The sequence below is a fragment of the Coregonus lavaretus genome (assembly GCF_964263955.1).
Source record: "Coregonus lavaretus genome assembly, chromosome: 5".
Lineage (NCBI taxonomy): Eukaryota > Metazoa > Chordata > Actinopteri > Salmoniformes > Salmonidae > Coregonus > Coregonus lavaretus.
This window is the reverse complement of record NC_139992.1, coordinates 32,279,940-32,301,079: the sequence shown is the minus strand read 5'-3', so window position 1 is coordinate 32,301,079 and position 21,140 is coordinate 32,279,940. Positions and strand designations below refer to the sequence as shown.

Here is a 21,140-nt window from a genome sequence, read left to right as displayed (position 1 = left end):
TATTATGATCTCTCTTCTTCCTATGTCTTTCCACTACCGACCATTCCGGTCCTTGACCCTCATCCTCCCGCTCCATACCATCAGAACTGACACCCACATTGTTCACATTCCAGCACAGCTGTTGCTTCACCAACGTTTTCTCAATTTCGTCCATTTTGTCCGCACTACTCGCCGCCATTTCCCATTTCCCGAACTATGGATCAACTCTACACGCTTCACCAATCAAGGAAACTCATGCGAACAACGTACACAACTCGATTTCCCGTGGGATGTTCAATCCAACGAATGCCACCTCTATTACCGATCTTCTCTCATTGAACTTCACAAGGGGTTTGCCGGGAGGCGATCCCTTCGTGTTACTCTATTTCAATCTTATCAATCAACAATAACCTTATCGGGGAGCTTTGCTTGGTTGATTGATTGACTTGGTTTATTCCACTGTAGGTGCCATATGATTGATTCACTTGTTTTTCTCTACAATGTCCGGGTCAGTGCTTCACTAATCTCGGAACCCAGAACCAAATATTGTTTGCGCTGGCAGGTAACATTCTGTCAAACTAATGGTTCACAAACTGTTTTTTTGTCTGGGACACCATTTGGACACAGCCACTGGCCTATAATTTAGGACTGAGCCACTGGCCTATAATTTAGGACTGTGCCACATGGGTTCTGGAGCACCATTTAGGACTGAGCCACTTGGGTTCTGGAGCACCATTTGGTAAGCACTGCTGTAGCACTAGGTTACCTTGAGCCCCAGCAGCAGGCTTGTTGTGCTCTGGTCATACCCAACTACAGCAGGCCTGGGCTGTCTCCTGACACTGCTTTCCCAGGTCTAGGGCCAGCTCACAGCCATTACCACTGCTAGCAGACATCAGGCCCAGCAGACAGCAGTCACAACACATATGAGAGGGGGAGAGGAAGCAGAGAAAGGGCATGTATCTAAAATGTTACTTACACAGTATGTATCTCAAAACGCCAGTAAATGGACAGTAGACACGTATGCATTAAAGCAGAACTGAACTCGAGAACCAACTTCTCTTGTTGAAAACGGCACGTGACATCGATATTAATCAGAAACATTTATTCCAGTGCCAAAATTGACTAAAGGGTGCAAGTAGGTTAATTTTGGTCATAAAGTCAGTATCTTCCAAAACGCAGTTTTGTGAGATTTGAGTACAAGAGTTTGTCAGGACTTACTTGAGGGTTGGTTTTTGATTTCGACAATGCCCACTAATACAGGATAAACAGCTGCAGTGATTGCGCTCTATCCAATTGTACCGCAGAACACACAGACAGTGAGACAGACCTGCCTAGCAGCGCAGCAGATCGGACTTTGTTTACATAAGACAAGACGTCCCAAAAAATTTTTTTTAGAAATACTGCACCAAGCACCTTAGCAAAAACGTCAAAATGAATTATTGATTTATTGATTTATCTTAGATTCATTCTGACTATTTTGAGGAAGTGATACTGGCTTTGTTCCTATGGTGTTTCATGGGGAACAAACATCAGTAGCTGCCACATCGAATCACACCTCCAAGATTGAAATGACATTTTTCTTAATGAGCAACAGAAAAACATGATCAATCGGTGCGTTCAGTCGCTCCTTAAGAGAGGGTAGAGTCAGAGACAAGTGAGTGAGGATGGAAGAAAAAGCTGTATTGGTAGATGTTGGAGAGGAGCTACAGTAAGTAAAAAAGGAGGAAGGTGATTGAGAGAGAGTTCCAATACACAGTCACACACCTTGGTAGTCTTTGTTTCACAGGGGTCCCCATGGGTGAAAGGCACCACACAGGCCCCCTGTTCTTTGGCCAGGTTGATGCCGCTGGTACACAATGTGTCCCCTTCTACAGCGGAACAACACTGCTCCTGAGCTATCCTGTTAGACCACAGAGAAGTGAAGAGCAGAACAATTCAGATGGTGTGAGGAGAGGAAAGGATGTTGTCTTCAGTCAGAAAAAGGCCATCCCATGTGTGCTCCAGGTGTCTTCCCCACTGCAATTTTCAAATCCAACCACATCAATCAATCAATCAATTTTATTTTATATAGCCCTTCGTACATCAGCTAATATCTCGAAGTGCTGTACAGAAACCCAGCCTAAAACCCCAAACAGCTAGTAATGCAGGTGTAGAAGCACTGTGGCTAGGAAAAACTCCCTAGAAAGGCCAAAACCTAGGAAGAAACCTAGAGAGGAACCAGGCTATGAGGGGTGGCCAGTCCTCTTCTGGCTGTGCCGGGTGGAGGTTATAACAGAACCATGCCAAGATGTTCAAAAATGTTCATAAGTGACAAGCATGGTCAAATAATAATCAGGAATAAATCTCAGTTGGCTTTTCATAGCCGATCATTAAGAGTTGAAAACAGCAGGTCTGGGACAGGTAGGGGTTCCATAACCGCAGGCAGAACAGTTGAAACTGGAATAGCAGCAAGGCCAGGCGGACTGGGGACAGCAAGGAGTCACCACGGCCGGTAGTCCCGACATATGGTCCTAGGGCTCAGGTCTCTCAGTTGGCTTTTCATAGCCGATCATTAAGAGTTGAAAACAGCAGGTCTGGGACAGGTAGGGGTTTCGTAACCGCAGGCAGAACAGTTGAAACTGGAATAGCAGCAAGGCCAGGCGGACTGGGGACAGCAAGGTGTCAGCATGCCCGGTAGTCCTGACGTATGGTCCTAGGGCTCAGGTTCTCAGAGAGAAAGAGAGAACGAGAGAATTAGAGAGAGCATACTTAAATTCACACAGGACACTGGATAAGACAGGAGAAGTACTCCAGGTATAACCAACTAACCCCAGCCCCCCGACACATAAACTACTGCAGCATAAATACTGGAGGCTGAGACAGGAGCGGTCCGGAGACACTGTGGCCCCATCCGAAGAAACCCCCGGACAGGGCCAAACAGGAAGGATATAACCCCACCCACTCTGCCAAAGCACAGCCCCCGCACCACTAGAGGGATATCCTCAACCACCAACTTACAATCCTGAGACAAGGCCGAGTATAGCCCACAGAGGTCTCCACCACAGCACAAACCAAGGGGGGGCGCCAACCCAGACAGGAAGATCACGTCAGTAACTCAACCCACTCAAGTGACGCACCCCTCCTAGGGACGGCATGAAAGAGCACCAGCAAGCCAGTGACTCAGCCCCTGTAACAGGGTTAGAGGCAGAGAACCCCAGTGGAGAGAGGGGAACCGGCCTGGCAGAGACAGCAAGGGCTGTTCGTTGCTCCAGAGCCTTTCCGTTCACCTTCACACTCCTGGGCCAGACTACACTCAATCATATGACCTACTGAAGAGATAAGTCTTCAGTAAAGACTTAAAGGTTGAGACCGAGTCTGCGTCTCTCACATGGGTAGGCAGACTGTTCCATAAAAATGGAGATCTATAGGAGAAAGCCCTGCCTCCCGCTGTTTGCTTAGAAATTCTAGGGACAATTAGGAGGCCTGCGTCTTGTGACCGTAGCGTACGTATTGGTATGTACGGCAGGACCAACTCGGAAAGATAGGTAGGAGCAAGCCCATGTAACGCTTTATAGGTTAACAGTAAAACCTTGAAATCAGCCCTTGCCTTAACAGGAAGCCAGTGTAGGGAAGCTAGCACTGGAGTAATATGATCAAATTTCTTGGTTCTAGTCAGGATTCTAGCAGCCGTATTTAGCACTAACTGAAGTTTATTTAGTGCTTTATCCGGGTAGCCGGAAAGTAGAGCATTGCAGTAGTCTAACCTAGAAGTAACAAATGCATGGATTAATTTTTCTGCATCATTTTTGGACAGAAAATTTCTGATTTTTGCAGTGTTACGTAGATGGAAAAAAGCTGTCCTTGAAACAGTCTTGATATGTTCGTCAAAAGAGAGATCAGGGTCAAGAGTAACGCCGAGGTCCTTCACAGTTTTATTTGAGACGACTTTACAACCATCAAGATGAATTGTCAGATTTAACAGAAGATCTCTTTGTTTCTTGGGACCTAGAACAAGCATCTCTGTTTTGTCCGAGTTTAAAAGTAGAAAGTTTTCAGCCATCCACTTCCTTATGTCTGAAACACAGGCTTCTAGCGAGGGCAATTTTGGGGCTTCACCATGTTTCATTGAAATGTACAGCTGTGTGTCATCCGCATAGCAGTGAAAGTTAACATTATGTTTTCGAATAACATCCCCAAGAGGTAAAATATATAGTGAAAACAATAGTGGTCCTAAAACGGAACCTTGAGGAACACCGAAATGTACAGTTGATTTGTCGGAGGACAGACCATTCACAGAGACAAACTGATATCTTTCCGACAGGTAAGATCTAAACCAGGCCAGAACTTGTCCGTGTAGACCAATTTGGGTTTCCAGTCTCTCCAAAAGAATGTGGTGATCGATGGTGTCAAAGGCAGCACTAAGGTCTAGTAGCACGAGGACAGATGCAGAGCCTCGGTCTGACGCCATTAAAAGGTCATTTACCACCTTCACAAGTGCAGTCTCAGTGCTATGATGGGGTCTAAAACCAGACTGAAGCATTTCGTATACATTGTTTGTCTTCAGAAAGGCAGTGAGTTGCTGCGCAACAGCTTTTTCTAAAATTTTTGAGAGGAATGGAAGATTCGATATAGGCCGATAGTTTTTTATATTTTCCGGGTCAAGGTTTGGCTTTTTCAAGAGAGGCTTTATCACTGCCACTTTTAGTGAGTTTGGTACACATCCGGTGGATAGAGAGCTGTTTATTATGTTCAACATAGGAGGGCCAAGCACAGGAAGCAGCTCCTTCAGCAGTTTAGTAGGAATAGGATCCAGTATGCAGCTTGAAGGTTTAGAGGCCATGATTAATTTCATCATTGTGTCAAGAGATATAGTACTAAAACACTTAAGTGTCTCTCCCGATCCCAGGCCCTCGCAGAGCTGTGCAGATCCAGGACAGCTAAGCCCTGGAGGAATACGCAGATTGCCACATAGCTCTTTACAGGCACCCTGCAGCCCGGGGGTCCTTTAGGAGGGCTCCAAGGGGGCACTTAGCTCCTGTACATGGGGCCTATGTGGCAATCTGCCCAACGGGGTTGAGGGTTGTGGGGGGTTGTAGGGGGAATGGGTGGTGGTGGGAGGTGATAGAGGAAGAGTGATGGGGGTTGGCAGGGGGAGTGGTTGGGGTTGAGTTGGGGCTTCAACCCCACTAAGGACTTTCCTGTTTTAATGACACCATCATCTCTCAACAGGCATACCACTACGCCCCTGTGCCTCCCATTATGAATGCAGTAACAATGCCCAATAAATAATTAGTTTTTTTTTCTTGGCACTAGGCTACTTACTACAATGATAGTCAACAGCACAAGCACTATAACATCTAATTATCTAACCATTCATGGACTGTCCTGGATTTCTTCATGTATTTCCCTACCAACAGGGGCCTCTTATGAACTGGGTCACACAGGTTACAGACACATACATACTGTCCTCCTGAAAACCAGGTGTTACTGTTACCTACCTGCAGATGTGAGAGGCTGCGATTAGAGGGAGGACTGTACAGTCTTGTTCAACCAGAGCTCGGCCCCTCCCATCCTGACAGCAGTCCTTCAACATGGGCGAACTGTACTCTGGGTGCTCTGGACAAGTTTATGTGGGGTGAGAACATGGTGGGAAAGGTTTTGACAAAAGAGAGAGGGGGGGTAACCAAACAGCAATTAATTATTTGGCTAAGCCTAGTCAGCAGATGTAGGCTATATACAAGGCATTCCTGAACATACTTTTCTACATATATAATCTAGGCCCATTTCACAATTCAAAAGGTGTAATGTAGAAACTTTTTTGGCATGTTTGATTCGAAGAATGTATTTCATATTCATATTTCTGATTGAACAATCCAGAGTAAAATACAACAGGCCTATATTTTATTCCAACATTAATTTAATTAATTAATTATTACAATATTAGTAACACTGTTAATAGTGATAGTCCACTCCAGGCAATCTCACCAGTTTTAACTCTTACCTTGCCCATGTAAAACTCCATATGAAAAGAAAAATAGTAATATCCATGGTCCCATTGCACTTGGAAGATATTTTCTGATTAAAACATCTTGTTGAAAATCTATTTAAGATTGCTTGAGTCTTTGAAAACCGTTCTCTATTCTGGACCGCTGAGCGCTCCTGTCATGAACCGGACAAAAGGTGAGAGTGAGTCGGCGTATAGGGAGGTCAGACAGCTGCTGAGAATCGTATGTATTATTGCAGTTCTGTAGCAAGACAGCGCGAATAATCTCGCTTTGGGGTATGGGGGAGTGAAGGGCGCCATCAATCTCACTGTTGGTTTAATAGCCGATGTGGTGTCCATTGAGCTATGTGGTGTCTTCAAAAAGTAAAATTAAAATGCATTTTGATAGCCGGACCCACTGTGCATAATTTGACGCATTCCACGTTATCTATGATATAAAATGAGTGGCTATAGAGATATAATAGGCTTTCTTACATTGATCAACATTGCTTGCTTTTCTGTTTGTGCTAGAGGTAATCAGTACACCGATATCAATTGAAGTAATGTACTCAAGAGTTTGATTACATTTCTTTACTACGTTTTCAGCATGTATTGGTCCCAGTGCAAATTATGCCGTGACATTCGTGGGTCTCAATTTTTTTTTACAGGACCTCCTATGTGCATGACATTTTTTATGGGCCTTATATATTACTATACTATAGCAGGCTAAAGACATGTCATTAAACAGTTTTCATCTTATTGCCAAACAAATCACTTTAAAACGTAGGCTACCTGAGCATGTTCATCCTCTTCAAAAGAATTCCAGCATCCAAACAGTGCACTGTGCACTTGTGCCATTTGATGAATGGAAAGAGACATCTTGTTACAAAACACCAAAAAGTGTAATGACATTCAATGATTGTAATTGGGCCTACACTCTCGTAGCCTGAATTAATTTATGCGTTTTGCTGACAAAAGGACCTTTTTTTGTAGAAAGAAAAGTTGGGTCACCTGAAAAGGGGTTGTGATATGGGACTGTCCCAGGTTGAAAAGTGCAGCCACATGGGATAAAAAAACAAAACAACATGACACAGAGGTGGGGGTATTCGTTTAATTTGGAATAAATGTTTATTTTTATATATACCACTGTAGAAGTACAAATTGCATTTTAAACAAATAAGAGAATGGTTAAATTAGCATTATTTAGAGACCCCTCAAAGTTTGACTTTGTTGCATTTAGGGGGACTCATGTCTCAGGGGTCTGAGACCTCCCTGGGCCCCCTGTAATTCACACTCTGGTGTTACCCCTTTACTGATAGAGATATTGGAGTACACAAGGTTGCATGATGCTCTTGTTTAAACAAGAAGCCTGGCCACCTTACACCAGTGACTTGATAGGAGCTGAATGGTCCCCGATCTCTACTCTAGAGACACTTATCAAGGAGGTTAAACAAAAAAACTAGCCTGACGACTCACACTAAATTATTCCGCTGCTCTCTCATTTGCTACATACTTTAGTCTGAGAATGCCATCATAGATGTGGTAAAGAGATCAATGGAACTCAGTTAAAACAATGAAACACACGGGGGAAAGATTCCTGGGGGAAAGTGCCCGAAACTCCTCATTGACCCCCAGCAAAACTCATCTACATTTAGGATATTGTTTATATGTGTATTTCACACTATGTTGAGGTATAAATCTAAGTATAATGCTTGTATGGATGGCAACCCCAATACATGTTCATGTCATCGTCATCAATCAACTGCATTACAGTTAAAAACGACTTTGACTAACACCACTGATTTCTCTATGCTAGCTACCACAATTAATAGCCCAGTGTTTATTTGCTTAAATCACTGAACACAACAGGCACCTATTTGAGACAGGCTTCAATGTGAGCCAGGCATCTATTTCCTTAATGCACACAGCTTTTGCTCATTTGCATATTTCATTGTTTAATTCCAGCATTCACTTCCAGCATTTTAAACAATTTCTTCATTTCCTACACTGTGTTATCATTTACACATTGTGTCACCTTTGTCTTACTATGCCTAAAAAAAAAAAAAAACTTAATTGACAGAGTCATTGTTCTCCTCTTTGACTGTGCATTTTCGTCAGTTCTTACTTTCGCCACTAGAAGGCGATCGGACGATTTCTGGGGGTCTGTACTCCCGAAGTTGTTGACTGTTTTTGTGCTTGCCAGTTAGCTAGCAGATCTCAGCTGTTAGCAGCCATTGACTAGCAGTTTGTTACTGGCAATAAAAACGGATGATTGCCATAATTTTTTCAGTCATTACTGAATTATTTAATTTAACAAATCAAACATTAAAACTGGTAAACAATTCATGGTAACCTCATAAACAATTCATTTATACCCTGCATTTATTTGAAAGGGGCGTTTATTTTCTGAAATGTGTACCATTGCCCGGCTATTAAAAGGGACAGGCGGCTATTTGAGACTCAGCGTTTAATTGAAGTTTTACTGTATGCTACCAGCTTATACCAACAGGCGTTAGCATTTAGCAGTCACTTCTTCTATACCTGAAAAGGAACTACTTCTAAATGTTATGCAGCGAAAACAGCCAAATATCTCCAAATCAGACTTTAGTAATCAGCGGGCCTGTTACAATACACATCAATCACGACGGATTTGACAAATATCCACTTTGTTAGATCAGATTTGTTGAATGTGCGCCAATCTGGCATCCTTTTTCTATCCCCCACAGTCTGCTTTCCAGTGACCTCTTTAAATCATCTATTGAAGTCTTGTGGTGGTGATGAGGGGCGTTGTACAAAACAAAGTCATCATCGATTGGATCATCTCTAACCAATCAGAGTATCAAAGTCAATTACACATTTTCTAACTGGACGCTTTACCCACGTGTGTTCTGGCTCTGGCCCAACCCATCGGTTTCTGGACCAATCAGACGGCCCCGAATGTGTTCACATTCGGTGAAGGGTTGGTTAGGTACTCAGATCCAGACTGATAGTGGAGAAAAAACTAACGTCCGTGGGCGTGGCGTTTGGCCAGACCAAGTCTGGGTAGCCAGGCAACAAGAAAACATGCAACAGTTTCGTTCTCTTTACATGCCAAAAAGCAAGCAGCACCATTCGAGAACACTGCACTTTCATTGTCTGACAAAAATATTTACATTTTGCATCCCTGTAATCTAGTGAACACAGTCTTAAAGGTACTCAGCGAAATGACGTTGCCACAAGCAGCATAGTAGATATTGAGATGAGCGGATGCAAGACTTCGCTCTCACACAGAGTATCTGCTCATGTGCACAGTTCGCTTCACGGTAGCCAGGGCACCAAAATAGCGGACAAGTTGAGCCTCACGCTCTTAGTTGTCGCTGAAATTGACCCACTATGCTGTTTACTTTCTGCATCTATGTCATATCGCTGAGTCTATCTTTCAGAATACCTCCTTTACAATGTTCTATACAAGAGTAGCCTATAATTTAACTAAATTATAACACAAACACAACTATACATAAAAATGTCTGTTAAAAATGATTGACCTTAATAAAAATAAAAAAAGAGTTTTAAGATGTGATGTAGGGCTATGCTTTTCATGGAATTCTTTCTTTGCAGTTATTTTTCTTTAGAGTTGGATAAATAATATTATCACTTACATTATAAATATACAGTATTATATGGCATTCATCTTTACAAAAGCCAACATGGAAAACTGCAGACAACTTATCAATAACGGAGATTATTTGTGTGTTATGATTGTTATTGTAGAAAGTTCATCAGTTACATCATGATTGTAACTTCTCAATCTCAGCAGACAGAACAGCATTATTAGTTCATATATGTAGCTACATTGCTTTGTAACAAGACAAACAACATTTGTGCATTCATTGTCCATCTCTGTACCCTGTTATACGTCCCGGGTTTCTGTTTTATTTATTTATTATTATTATTGCAAATCATATCAAAAAGTGTATGATGCAGCAAAGAGGTTCCCTGTATTTTCAGACAACAGATCCTATAGATAATTCAAAAAGCTTTATTGTCCGTCCAATTTACAGTGGAAGAACAAGAATCACTCCTCTTCTGCTTTGTCTCTCACTTCTTCAGTTGTCCCCTCATTTTCTGTGGCTAAGCCTGCAGCAGGGCTGGTGTCGTGGGAGTCAGCAGGGCTGGTGTCGTGGGAGTCAGCAGGGTTTTCTGGGGTATCTGAGGGGGGTTGGGGGGCCTCCTCGCAGGGAGGGTTGTCTGGGGTATCTGAGGGGGGTTGGGGAGCCTCCTCACTGGGAGGGTTGGGTGATGATGCGCCCCTTTTTGATGGATCTACTGATCCAGTAGCATCACAAGGTGGTGAGTCTCCTTTCACTGGAGAAGTCTCTTCCGCTTCCATGCTCTCTTCTAAAGGAGGTATCCCTTCTTCCTCCATCCCTCCTTCCACAGGAGCCATCCCGTCTTTCTCCATAGAAGTCATCCCTTCTTCAATAGGTGTTAGGTCATCCTCGACAGGGGGCATATCCCCTTCGTTAGGAGCCATCCCTTCGTCTTCCATTCCTTCTTCCATCTCATCCTCCACAGGGGGTATCATGCCCTCCTCTCTGCCCCCAGGGAAGTTTCTGTCTTGGTAGAGGAGCTTCAGCTGCTCCTCAAAGTATTCCTCCAGGCTCAGTCCTGCACCTCCCACCTCAGTGTCTGCCTGTCAATCAAACAAATGTATTTTATAAAGCCTGTTTTACATCAGTAGTTGTCACAAAGTGCTTTACGGTTACCCGAGCTCAAAGAGCAAGCAAAGCAGAAGCGAAAGCACAGTCATAGGGAATAAAACAGGAAAACAAGCACATTATAGTATGCTATGTATATCTCTAATTAAACAAACAGAAATAAGTGTTGTGTCTTCGTCTCAATTTTGTTAACACATTTAGTGGCTGGTTTCCCAGAACCAAATTAAGCCTTCTAAAGAACATTGAGCATACTTTTAGTCCATTCTAAATAGGCTTAACCTGGGTCTGGGAAACCGGGGCATATTCAGTTTTGTGGTCCAATACAACTAAAAAAATATATATATATATATACGAATCCTAGTATTGTAAGCAAGCACCATAACCCAACCCAAGTGTGTCATATTGTGTGTAATGTCGTGTTGCCGTACCTGGTAATACTTTGCACAGTTCCTGAATATGAGCCTGACATCCTTGACAAACTCCTCAGCACTGCAGTAACGTGGGCTCTCCTTAGACTCCAGTCTGCTCTTCACTATGGACAGGTCCATTGGAGTCTCAATCAGCTCCTTATACTCTGGGATTGCCTGGACATATCAGATGGGAGAACCATCATTATTTAGCTGTGATAAATTAACCACAATGAATGGTGTTGTGTCTGGGGATTGGGAGTTATGACAATTTTCAGACTCGATAGACAAAGTCGTATCGTATTGATTGAATTAAAACTATAGAGCAAAAACGTTCTATGGAGCAGTTGGTAGTTGCAGTCTTACCGACGGTGAGGCAGGCTCCTGGAAATCTGTACTGAACTCGTTGCAGTAGATGCAGAGCAACAGTCTCTCACATTTCCTTTTATCAACTGGAGGGAATCTCTCTGATCCTGGCTCTTCCTTCATGGCTGGTGATTCTCTCTGGCTATCTGGGTTATACTCCATCTCAGGACTGGTCAGGTCACGACAGAACGAACAGAACCACTCACCACTGGAAACACAGACACACAGGGGGGATAGTGAATTGACAATATTGCAGTCTCTCATCATACTTTGGGGGTAAACAATTCCCCCATTTTATATTACAAGGTACTGCAAACTAATCGCCCTTCAGAGACCGATGTATTACATTTAACAGGCAGAGCAGGCAGGACGGTGCAGCTGTGAGTGGTGCATATACATTTAAAAGTAGGTGTTAATTACCTGGGAGACTCTCTAAGGGTAGGTATATGACAGTTCAGATGGAAGACTTTGGGACATTTGTCACAGCAGAGCAGTTCTCCCCCATTCTGACACACAGCGCACCAGTCTTCATTGGGGTCGTCTTCAGGGACACCTGGGGCCTTTTCTGGCTCTGGTTGGGGGTCTGCCTCTAGCTCTACCTGGGTCTCTGGCTGGGTCTCTGGCTGGGTCTCTGGCTGGGGCTCTGGCTCGGGCTCTGGCTGGGGGTCTGGCTGGGGCTCCACCATGGGTGCTGGGAGAGACTGCTGCTGGGGCTGGGACTGGGGCTTGGGCTGGATGCCTGTACTGCTGTCTGGCAGGCTGGCTGAGGCTCCAACACTAGACTGCACCTGGAGGATGGAAGAAAGACTAGGGAGATTCTATCATCTGAACCTAATATCATATATGATTGTATAGAATATATCTCTTTTCAAAGGCACACAGAGATAGAGACACACACACACAGAGAGAGTGTACATGCAGTCATACTTACAAAGCTGACTTCGTCGTCGTCCTCTGGTTCGTCCTTGATGACGATGATTGGTCCGGGGGACGACCTTCGCCTCCGCTTAGCTGAGGAGGGGGGAGCTGCCGCATGAGGCTCTGTGCGCTTCCAGGAAGCAGACCTTCAACACAGATATTACAACGAGGAACACGTCAACCACATGGTACAGAAACATAGATATTACAACCAGGAACACATCAACAACATGGTACATATATTACAACCAGGAACACATCAACCACACGGTATATACTGTGACCTTGGTGTGGGGTGTAAAGAGGACAGCACCCTGTGGTGTGGGAGTGGGGTTCACCTACCCTATGTTGGCTTCAGAGGAGGAAGATTTGGACATGGGGGAATTCTGTCTTCCATGTGCTGAGGAGAGAACGAGAAAGGGGTTTTATTGCGATTAATTTATGATTGGGCATGAATAGCTAATTTAATTATATTTCATGTTTGTTTTGCATGTAATAAATTAGGGGAGTGTGAGAGGGTGAGACGCCTACCATGTCTGTCTGGGAAGGCAGTGGCTAGGCTCGGAGCATAACTAGCTCTGGGGTTGGGCATGGATAATGATGAAGATCCACTGGGGTCACTCCTCCTCAATTGTGCGGCTTCCATCATGTTACGCTGAGAACAACAACCAAAGAGTTATTCTATTTACATTTACGTAATTTAGCAGACGCTCTTATCCAGAGCGACTTACAAATTGGTGCATTCACCTTATAGCCAGTGGGATAACCACTTTACAATGTCTTTTTTTTTTGGGGGGGGGGGGGTTGGGGTAAGGGAGGGGTAGAAGGATTACTTTATCCTATCCCAGGTATTCCTTAAAGAGGTGGGGTTTCAAATGTCTCCGGAAGGTGGTGAGTGACTCCGCTGTCCTGGCGTCGTGAGGGAGCTCGTTCCACCATTGGGGTGCCAGAGCAGCGAACAGTTTATTTCTCTTGTTTGTGTGTGTGTGGTAAATACACAACCATTGAGACATAAAATACATGTAAATACATTAAATAATGAGCTTCAGCTTCAGTTTATGGGAAACCGCATGTACCTGGTGTATAGAGGCTTGAGTGCTGATGGGTCCTGTGTTGGGAGGAGGTGCATGAGAGTAGCGGGAGGTACCCTGTAGCACATCCATTGGTTTGGGAGGGAAGCTGGAGTTGTGGATGAGATCCCTCAGAGACTAGAATGAGATATGGCACAAAAGTCAGAGGCAAGCATTTTTTACAAGTCTTGCAATTTGAAGGCTAATTATGACAAAATATATATAAACATGGATTACTACAGACAATAACACAACTCAGCAAACATATGAATCATAATTGGTGCCTTTGTATCAGCTTGTCACCATTTTATCCCAACTGAAATAGCATGTTCTCAGTTCTCTGTTATTGTACACTGTCTGATAACAGCAAAGAGCAAATCTACAACTTCAAAAAAGGATTAGGAATAAAAAAAATGTTAAAAGAATCACACATACCTGAGGAGGGAAGCCTGCGTTTTGCAGCATAGAGGTGGGGCTCCTGGGGTTGGGATGGGTTTGGGGCCCGGGGGGTCCGTAACTCCGGCCCGGCTGCTGGATCTGGACCATGTTGGGGGGACCCTGCGACGGAGAACCCCCCTGGTGGGGCCTCTGTGGAGGGGGGCCCCCTGGCCCTGGCACCGGCCCTGGGAGCTTCAGACCCTGCTGGTACCAGGACCAGTGGTTGGGAGGGGGCTGTCCAGCCCTGTTGGGGTGCTGGGCAAGCTTCTCTACCTGCAGCTGGAGCTGGGCCAGGGTGCTCCCACGCTGGTGGGCGGAGGAGCCTGGAGGGAAGGCCCCGGGAGGGCCCTCTCCTCTGGGGCCGGGGCCAGGCTGGCTGGGGTGGCCAGGAGGGAAGCCCTGCTGCATAGAACTGGGCTGACGACCAGGGATTCTCTCTACTGCCAAAGACCCTTAGGAAATACACAGAAACATTTTTTTTTACATTTACATTTTAGTCATTTAGCAGACGCTCTTATCCAGAGCGACTTACAGGAGCAATTAGGGTTAAGTGCCTTGCTCAAGGGCACATTTACGTCATTTAGCAGACGCTCTTATCCAGAGCGACTCACAAATTGGTGCATTCACCCTATAGCCAGTGGGATAACCACTTTACAATTTTTTGGGGGGGGGGGGGGGGGGGTAGAAGGATTACTTTATCCTATCCCAGGTATTCCTTAAAGAGGTGGGGTTTCAAATGTCTCCGGAAGGTGGTGAGTGACTCCGCTGTCCTGGCGTCGTGAGGGAGCTTGTTCCACCATTGGGGTGCCAGAGCAGCGAACAGTTTTGACTGGGCTGAGCGGGAACTATGCTTCCGCAGAGGAAGGGGAGCCAGCAGGCCAGAGGTGGATGAACGCAATGCCCTCGTTTGGGTGTAGGGACTGATCAGAGCCCGAAGGTACAGAGGTGCCGTTCCCCTCACTGCTCCATAGGCAAGCACCATGGTCTTGTAACGGATGCGAGCTTCAACTGGAAGCCAGTGGAGTGTGCGGAGGAGGGGGGTGACGTGAGAGAACTTGGGAAGGTTGAACACCAGACGGGCTGCGGCGTTCTGGATGAGTTGTAGGGGTTTAATGGCACATTAACAAACATTAGTTTAACAATGTCTGCATTTAACATCATGGGGATGATTTTGGATTACGCCTACAGTATCCATCAGAACTGAAGTTTAAGAGTTCTTACCAAGATCGACATTTGAGGCCCAGAAACCGGAGCGACACTGGAAGCGGACTGAGCTCTGAGGGACGATGGATGCGTTACAGTTGGCCCTCATTAGGTAATGGATTTGGCAAAGAATCTGAAAGAAAAGGTTACTGAATCACGCAAATGGAAGTAGCCTAATGCTATTGAACATCACAAATTCAGTTTTCAATGTGCATTTCTACACAGAGCTGCCTGAACAATTTAGGTCAACATTTTCCCTCATGGGTTTAAAAAGTAGGCCAAAATAAATCCATCTCCCCAGTGAAAGTCATGGTTCCTACCAGTCTCTTGCAGTATAGGAGAGCTGTGCCACTGTGACTGGCTGTGGCCCACTTGGTGAAGTTGATGACGTGATCTAGATGTCTGGTCAGGTGGCTGACATCTTCTTGTTGTTTCTTCAGTCCGACCTCATGGTCCTTCGTCAGTGTCTGACACAACCACCATGATTAGCACAAAGCTACTTACAAATATACTCATATATAGTGTAATTAGAGCCATGTCAGCAGAAGTGTACATTATTTAATTATGTGGTGGAATGACATGATTGCTCATGTCCTGTTTAACAAGCATACCTCAAGTTGATTGACCAAGATTTTTCCCTTTCTGTTGATCTCCATGATCAAGTTGCAAATTGACTTCTTTATCTCATTGGTGACAGACTTGCGGTTTTCATCGACTTGCTGGAGTCTGAAAGAATATAGACAGTAGAAGTAGAAAAGCAGGACATTATGAGTTTGCCTGTAGTCATTCATGCTATTGAACTTGTCAATGTACATAACATGCGAGTTTAGTTTGCATGTTTAGTATATGTAATAAATTACCCATTGTTGATGCAATTGGACACTTCTTCTATGGCCTTCCTCTTCTCCTGTAACTGATGTGTCATGTTTTCCAGGTGTTGCCTGTGGTTTCTGTAGGCGTCTTCAAGGAACTGGTAACTGGAGACAAGAAATGCAGAGTGTAATGGGAAATTATTTGAGTAATTTTTTACCTGTATTTTATTTACTGGTGATATGGATTAATATGTAAAAACATGACTGTGTGTGCTGGGTGACGCAGACAGATGTGTTCCCTTGGGGAAGGGAAACAGGAGTTAACCATGTATGTTTAAGTACCATATTTAATTAAATTGTTTTGCGCCTATTAGTCTAGAATTATCTGTTGTAACAATTTTACTGAGTTACAGCTCATAAGGAAATCTGTCAATTAAAATAAATTAATTAGGCCCTAATCTATGGATTTCACATGACTGGGCAGGGGGTGCAGCCATGGGTGGGCCTGGGAGGGCGTAGGTCCACCCACTTGGGAGCCAGGCCCACCCACTGGGGAGCCAGGTCCAGCCAATCAGAATGAGTTTTTCCCCACAAAAGGGCTTTATTACAGACAGAAATACTCCTCAGTTTCAGGTGAAGAAGCCGGATGTGGAGGTCCTGGACTGGCGTGGTTACACATGGTCTGCGTTTGTGAGGCCAGTTTGACAGACTACCAAATTCTCTAAAATGACGTTGGAGGTGGCTTATGGTAGAGATATGAACATTCAATACTCAGGCAACAGCTCTGGTACATTCCTGCAGTCAGCATGCCTATTGCACACCCTCAAAACTTGAGACATCTGTGGCATTGTGTTGTGTGACAAAACTGCACATTTTAGAGTGCCATTTTATTGTCCCCAGCACAAGGTGCACCTGTATAATGAGCATGCTTTTTAATCAGCTTCTTGATATGCCACACGTGTCAGGTGGATGGTTTATCTTGGCAAAGGAGAAATGCTCACTAACAGAGATGAAAACAAATGTGTGCACTTGAAAGAAATAAGCTTTTTGTGCATATGGAAATTGTATGGGATACTTTATTTCAGCTCATGAAACATGGGACCAACACTTTACATGTTGCAGTTTTGATGTTCCGACCTTTGACCTGTTTAACTGCCAGTATCAAATGTCTGCCAGTGTTGAATGTTATGGTTAAAGTTTGACTGAGCCTAGGGAACATTGATAATGTACTGCATCTGTAACACAGATTCTGTAGCAGCTGATGTGACAAGCCTCTTGGGCTGTGTTTACATAACCTTCGGTGCTGTGTGATTAATATATAATTAGAGGTGTTCTCCCTGAATTCTTGTAATAAACCAGATGGATTTTTTATTGATATTATCAACAACTGCTCTCCTTTTTGTTCACCTGAAAATCCCCTTTACACAGAGGATTAATACCAACACATGAAGCACAGGTACAAAAACTATACTTCAAAATATAGAACCAGTTTGAGCATAATATTGACTATTGAAGGTTTCAACCCAGGCCTCTGATAGGTAGGTCTCTTGTTACATTTAAGTCATTTTGCAGATGCTCTTATCCAGAGCGATTTACAGTGAGTGCTAGCAGATACAGCATGCTAGCAGATGCCCATAGACTTCCAGTCATTGCGCTAACAATAGTTAGCATTGACTCGCGAAACTACCTAACTTCCTTCACACTGGACACAGAGGCATAAAAATGGTATCCACTAGTTCATCTGACTCTGGGGAAGTAGATAAGGGGCCTCATTGTCAAAATCCCAAAGTATCCCTTTAAGGTAGCTAAGCACGACAAAAGAGATTATCTGACACTAACCTGGAAACATAAAAGGTGAATAAATAAATGTGGTCATACTTGTGGTCTTTGTGCTTGAGCAGCTGACAGTCCCTGCAGGTGAGACGGTCGCAGGTCTCACAGAACAGCTTGAGGGGCTCCTGCTTGTGGATGTCACAGAACACTGGCTTCTGTGTGGACGCACCCACAGCCTCTGGAATAAGACAAGAATTTAGCCTATAAGAAAATAAATCACTATGCATTTATCTATCTACATATTTGTGATTTGGTTTAATAGATTTTGTTGTAAAGCGCCTACCTACCACATTCCTTGGCCCTGGAAAGTCTATGTTCTTACAGTATACAATTCAGTAAGCCACATATTTTCATAGAGTAGGCTACCTGGGGACATCTCCTCCTTCTGCCGTATGGTATGATCCCTGGTGAACTTGACCCTCTGGTGGGCCTCAATACACGTCACACACAGGAACTCCACACACTCCACACAGAACCCAGTGGCCTCTGTGTTGTCATCACAACTCATACACACCTGGAAATAGGGAAGGGAGAACATATGAGCAAGAACTTGCCTTTGCTTAAATCCATGATTTTAGTCCTAAAGATTATGTAAGGCAATGCTGTGGTGACACATGGTATACATTTTATTGCCTGAATATAAAATTGATTAAATAGAGATTTGTTGTCACTGGCTTACACACAATACCTCATAATGTCAAAGTGGAACTATGTTATTCATTTATATTTAATTTTTACAAATTAATAAAAAATGAAAAGGTTAAATGTCTTGAGTCAATAAGTATTCAATCTCTTTGTTATGGCAAGCCTAAATAAGTTCAGGAGTAAAAATGTGCGTAACAAGTCACATAAATAAAAATAATAAAAAATAAAAAAAATAAGTTGCATGGACTGTGTTTAACATGATTTTAGAATTAATTCCTCATCTCTGTACGCCACATATACAATTATCTGTAAGGTCCCTCAGTTGAGCAGTGAATTTCAAACACAGGTTAAACCACAAAAGACCAGGGAGGTTTTCCAATGCCTCGCAAAGAAGGGCACCTCTATTGGTAGATGGGTCAAAATAAAAAAGCAGACATTGAATACCCCTTTGAGCATGGTGAAGTTATAATTTACACTTTGGATCAATACACCCCGTCACAACAAAGATATAGGCGTCTTTCCTAACTCAGTTGCTGAAGAGGAAGGAAACCACTCAGGGATTTCACCATGAGGCCAATGATGACTTTAAAACAGTTACAGAGTTTAATGGCTGTGATAGGAGAAAACTGAGGATGGAGCAACAACATTGTAGTTACTCCACAATACTAACCTAATTGACAGAGTGAAAACGAAGCCTGTACAGAACAAAAATATTCCAAAACATGCATCCTGTTTGCAACAAGGCACTAAAGTAATACTGCAAGAAATGTGGCAAAGCAATTAACATTATGTCCTGAATACAAAGTGTTATGTTTGGGGCAAATCCAATACAACACATTACTGAGTACCACTCTCCATATTTACAAACATAGTGGTGGCTTCACCATGTTATGGGTATGCTTGTTATTGTTAAGGACTGGGAAGTTTTTCAGGATAAAAAATAAACTGGAGCTAAGCACAGGCAAAATCCTAGAGGAGAACCTGGTTAAGTCTGCTTTCCACCAGACATTGGGAGATGAATTAACATTTCAGCAGGACAATAACCTAAAACACAAGGCCAAATCTACACTGGAGTTTCTTACCAATAAGACAGTGAATGTTCTTGACTTAAAAGTTTTGACTTAAATCTGCTTGAAAATCTATGGCAAGACCTGAAAATGGTTGTCTAGCAATGATCAACAACCAATTTGACAGAGCTTGAAGATTTTTGAAAAAGATCAAATGGGCAAATGTTGCACAATCCAGGTGTGGAAAGCTCTTAATGGCCTACCCAGAAACACTCACAGCTGTAATCGCTGTTTCTACAATGTATTGACTCAGGGATGTGAATCCTTACGTAAATGAGATAGTTATGTTTTTCATGTTCGATAAATTTGCAACAATTTCTAAAAACATTTTTCACTTTGTCATTATGGGGTATTGTGTGTAGATGGGTGATAAAAAAATATATGCAATCAATTTTTCCCCATTTGAGCGTACCATTTGTGACCCTTCCTGGTAACCAATATTAACGCACCTGACTGGTCTTCTCCACTGTGCTGCTGGGAACCTCCACAGAGTCCTTCACAAAGAAGTTATCCAGCACCTCCACCTCCCAGCACTCTTGTCGACAAACTGGGCAGCGGATCACATTGACTGGAACCAGGGGAATAACACACACAGAAATGATCGGCATCTTCTAATATTACAATCAATCTGACAGACTATTTTGAAAATCCAGTAAGTCCATGTTACAGACTACTGCACTTCAGTGACTAGTAGTCTGACTACAGTACAGTTATCAACTTTCCAATAATAAACAAACTGACGGATCTCACGTGGTTTCGAGTTGTCCGCTTGAAGTTGCGGGTCGCGCCGTTGTTCAGTGTTGACTAAGTTCCTTGAAGGGGGTGGAAGACACTTCTTGCAGAAAGAGTGGAGGCATGGCAGAAGTTTCGGCTCTCTGTTGTGGAAATTCAACTTGCAGACAGGGCAAGTGTCCATGAGACCGAGGCTACCTCCTAGCTGTTTCGCCCTCTCCTCTTCAGCTGGCAAGCTCTCTGCCTCGTTTTCCACAATAATAACAAGGTCATCGTTGTCCACAGCCGCTTCTGGGCTCTCATCCATTGTCTCCGTTGTAGCTTTGTGCTTATTCAAGATGGACTTGAGTGCTTGGAAACCAGTCACTGTTAGCTAGCTAGCATATACTAGCTAATGTTAGCTAGTCTCTCTGCAGTCTGTTAACGTCGAAATCAGTTGGGCATATGTCTTGCACGAGCAAAGTTCATGGTTCATACATAATACTACCTTACCCCCAGTAATGGCAGGTTTAGCTATCGTTAGTGTAAAAGCATAAATTTTAAGTGTTTATCTCTGCGGTTGGGAAGCTAGCTGGCTAACGTTAGCTAGATGACACAGTTGCTACCACGAAGGATAATACAACTTAGTTATTAAATAGCTGCCTAGTGTCATCGAAACTGAACAATAGTAGAGGTCACATAACAGTAATTTTGTACAATAAACGTGCAATACAAACTTCTATCAATGGAAAATGCTAGCTGCCATCTGTGCGAGCAACATTCTTTCCCCCAAAAAAACACTCACGCAGTGCCCAGCATGCACTGCGAAGTTTTATGGTACAGCGACCAGTTCAGGCCAAAATAGCTTTTTGAATTCGAAAGGCGTTTTTTAATTGTTCAAGGCAATCAACACAAGCAAAGAACTGTACCAATAAAAAACAAACATAATGCATTTCTTTGATTTTCTCACAATCATATTTAGTTAGATGATTCCTCATTCATTATCAATGTATTAATCCCTCCCTGAGTCCC

The 21,140-nt window shown here is 43.6% G+C and overlaps 1 protein-coding gene and 1 pseudogene across 3 annotated transcripts in view; both read right to left on the bottom strand.

Moving 5' to 3' along the window:
• Positions 1 to 5,551, bottom strand: part of LOC311129232 (EGF-containing fibulin-like extracellular matrix protein 2) — a 60,417-nt pseudogene extending 54,866 nt beyond the window's left edge. The window contains exons 1-2 of the transcript in view: positions 5,457 to 5,551; positions 1,734 to 1,879 (exon numbers count right to left, since the gene is read on the bottom strand). The product of the transcript in view is annotated as an EGF-containing fibulin-like extracellular matrix protein 2 (transcript). The remainder of the gene's footprint in view (positions 1 to 1,733; positions 1,880 to 5,456) is intronic.
• Positions 5,552 to 7,045: 1,494 nt separating this feature from the next.
• On the bottom strand, positions 7,046 to 20,918 carry LOC311130007 (transcription intermediary factor 1-alpha-like). Of its 2 annotated transcripts, none has more exons than XM_084162600.1 (17): positions 20,148 to 20,918; positions 19,847 to 19,965; positions 18,052 to 18,199; positions 17,731 to 17,863; positions 15,901 to 16,017; positions 15,652 to 15,766; positions 15,361 to 15,507; positions 15,059 to 15,173; positions 13,835 to 14,289; positions 13,406 to 13,537; positions 12,861 to 12,984; positions 12,672 to 12,729; positions 12,343 to 12,475; positions 11,832 to 12,199; positions 11,412 to 11,619; positions 11,067 to 11,222; positions 7,046 to 10,613 (listed from the first exon to the last, which is right to left on the bottom strand). In XM_084162600.1, the coding sequence occupies exons 1-17, from the start codon at positions 20,434 to 20,436 to the stop codon at positions 9,996 to 9,998; spliced, it is 3,435 nt and encodes a 1,144-aa protein (XP_084018726.1). In that variant the 5' UTR covers positions 20,437 to 20,918; the 3' UTR covers positions 7,046 to 9,995. The 2 variants fall into 2 exon arrangements, with proteins under 2 accessions (XP_084018726.1, XP_084018725.1); XM_084162599.1 differs by having other exon boundaries at positions 20,139 to 20,888.
• Positions 20,919 to 21,140: the final 222 nt, after the last annotated feature.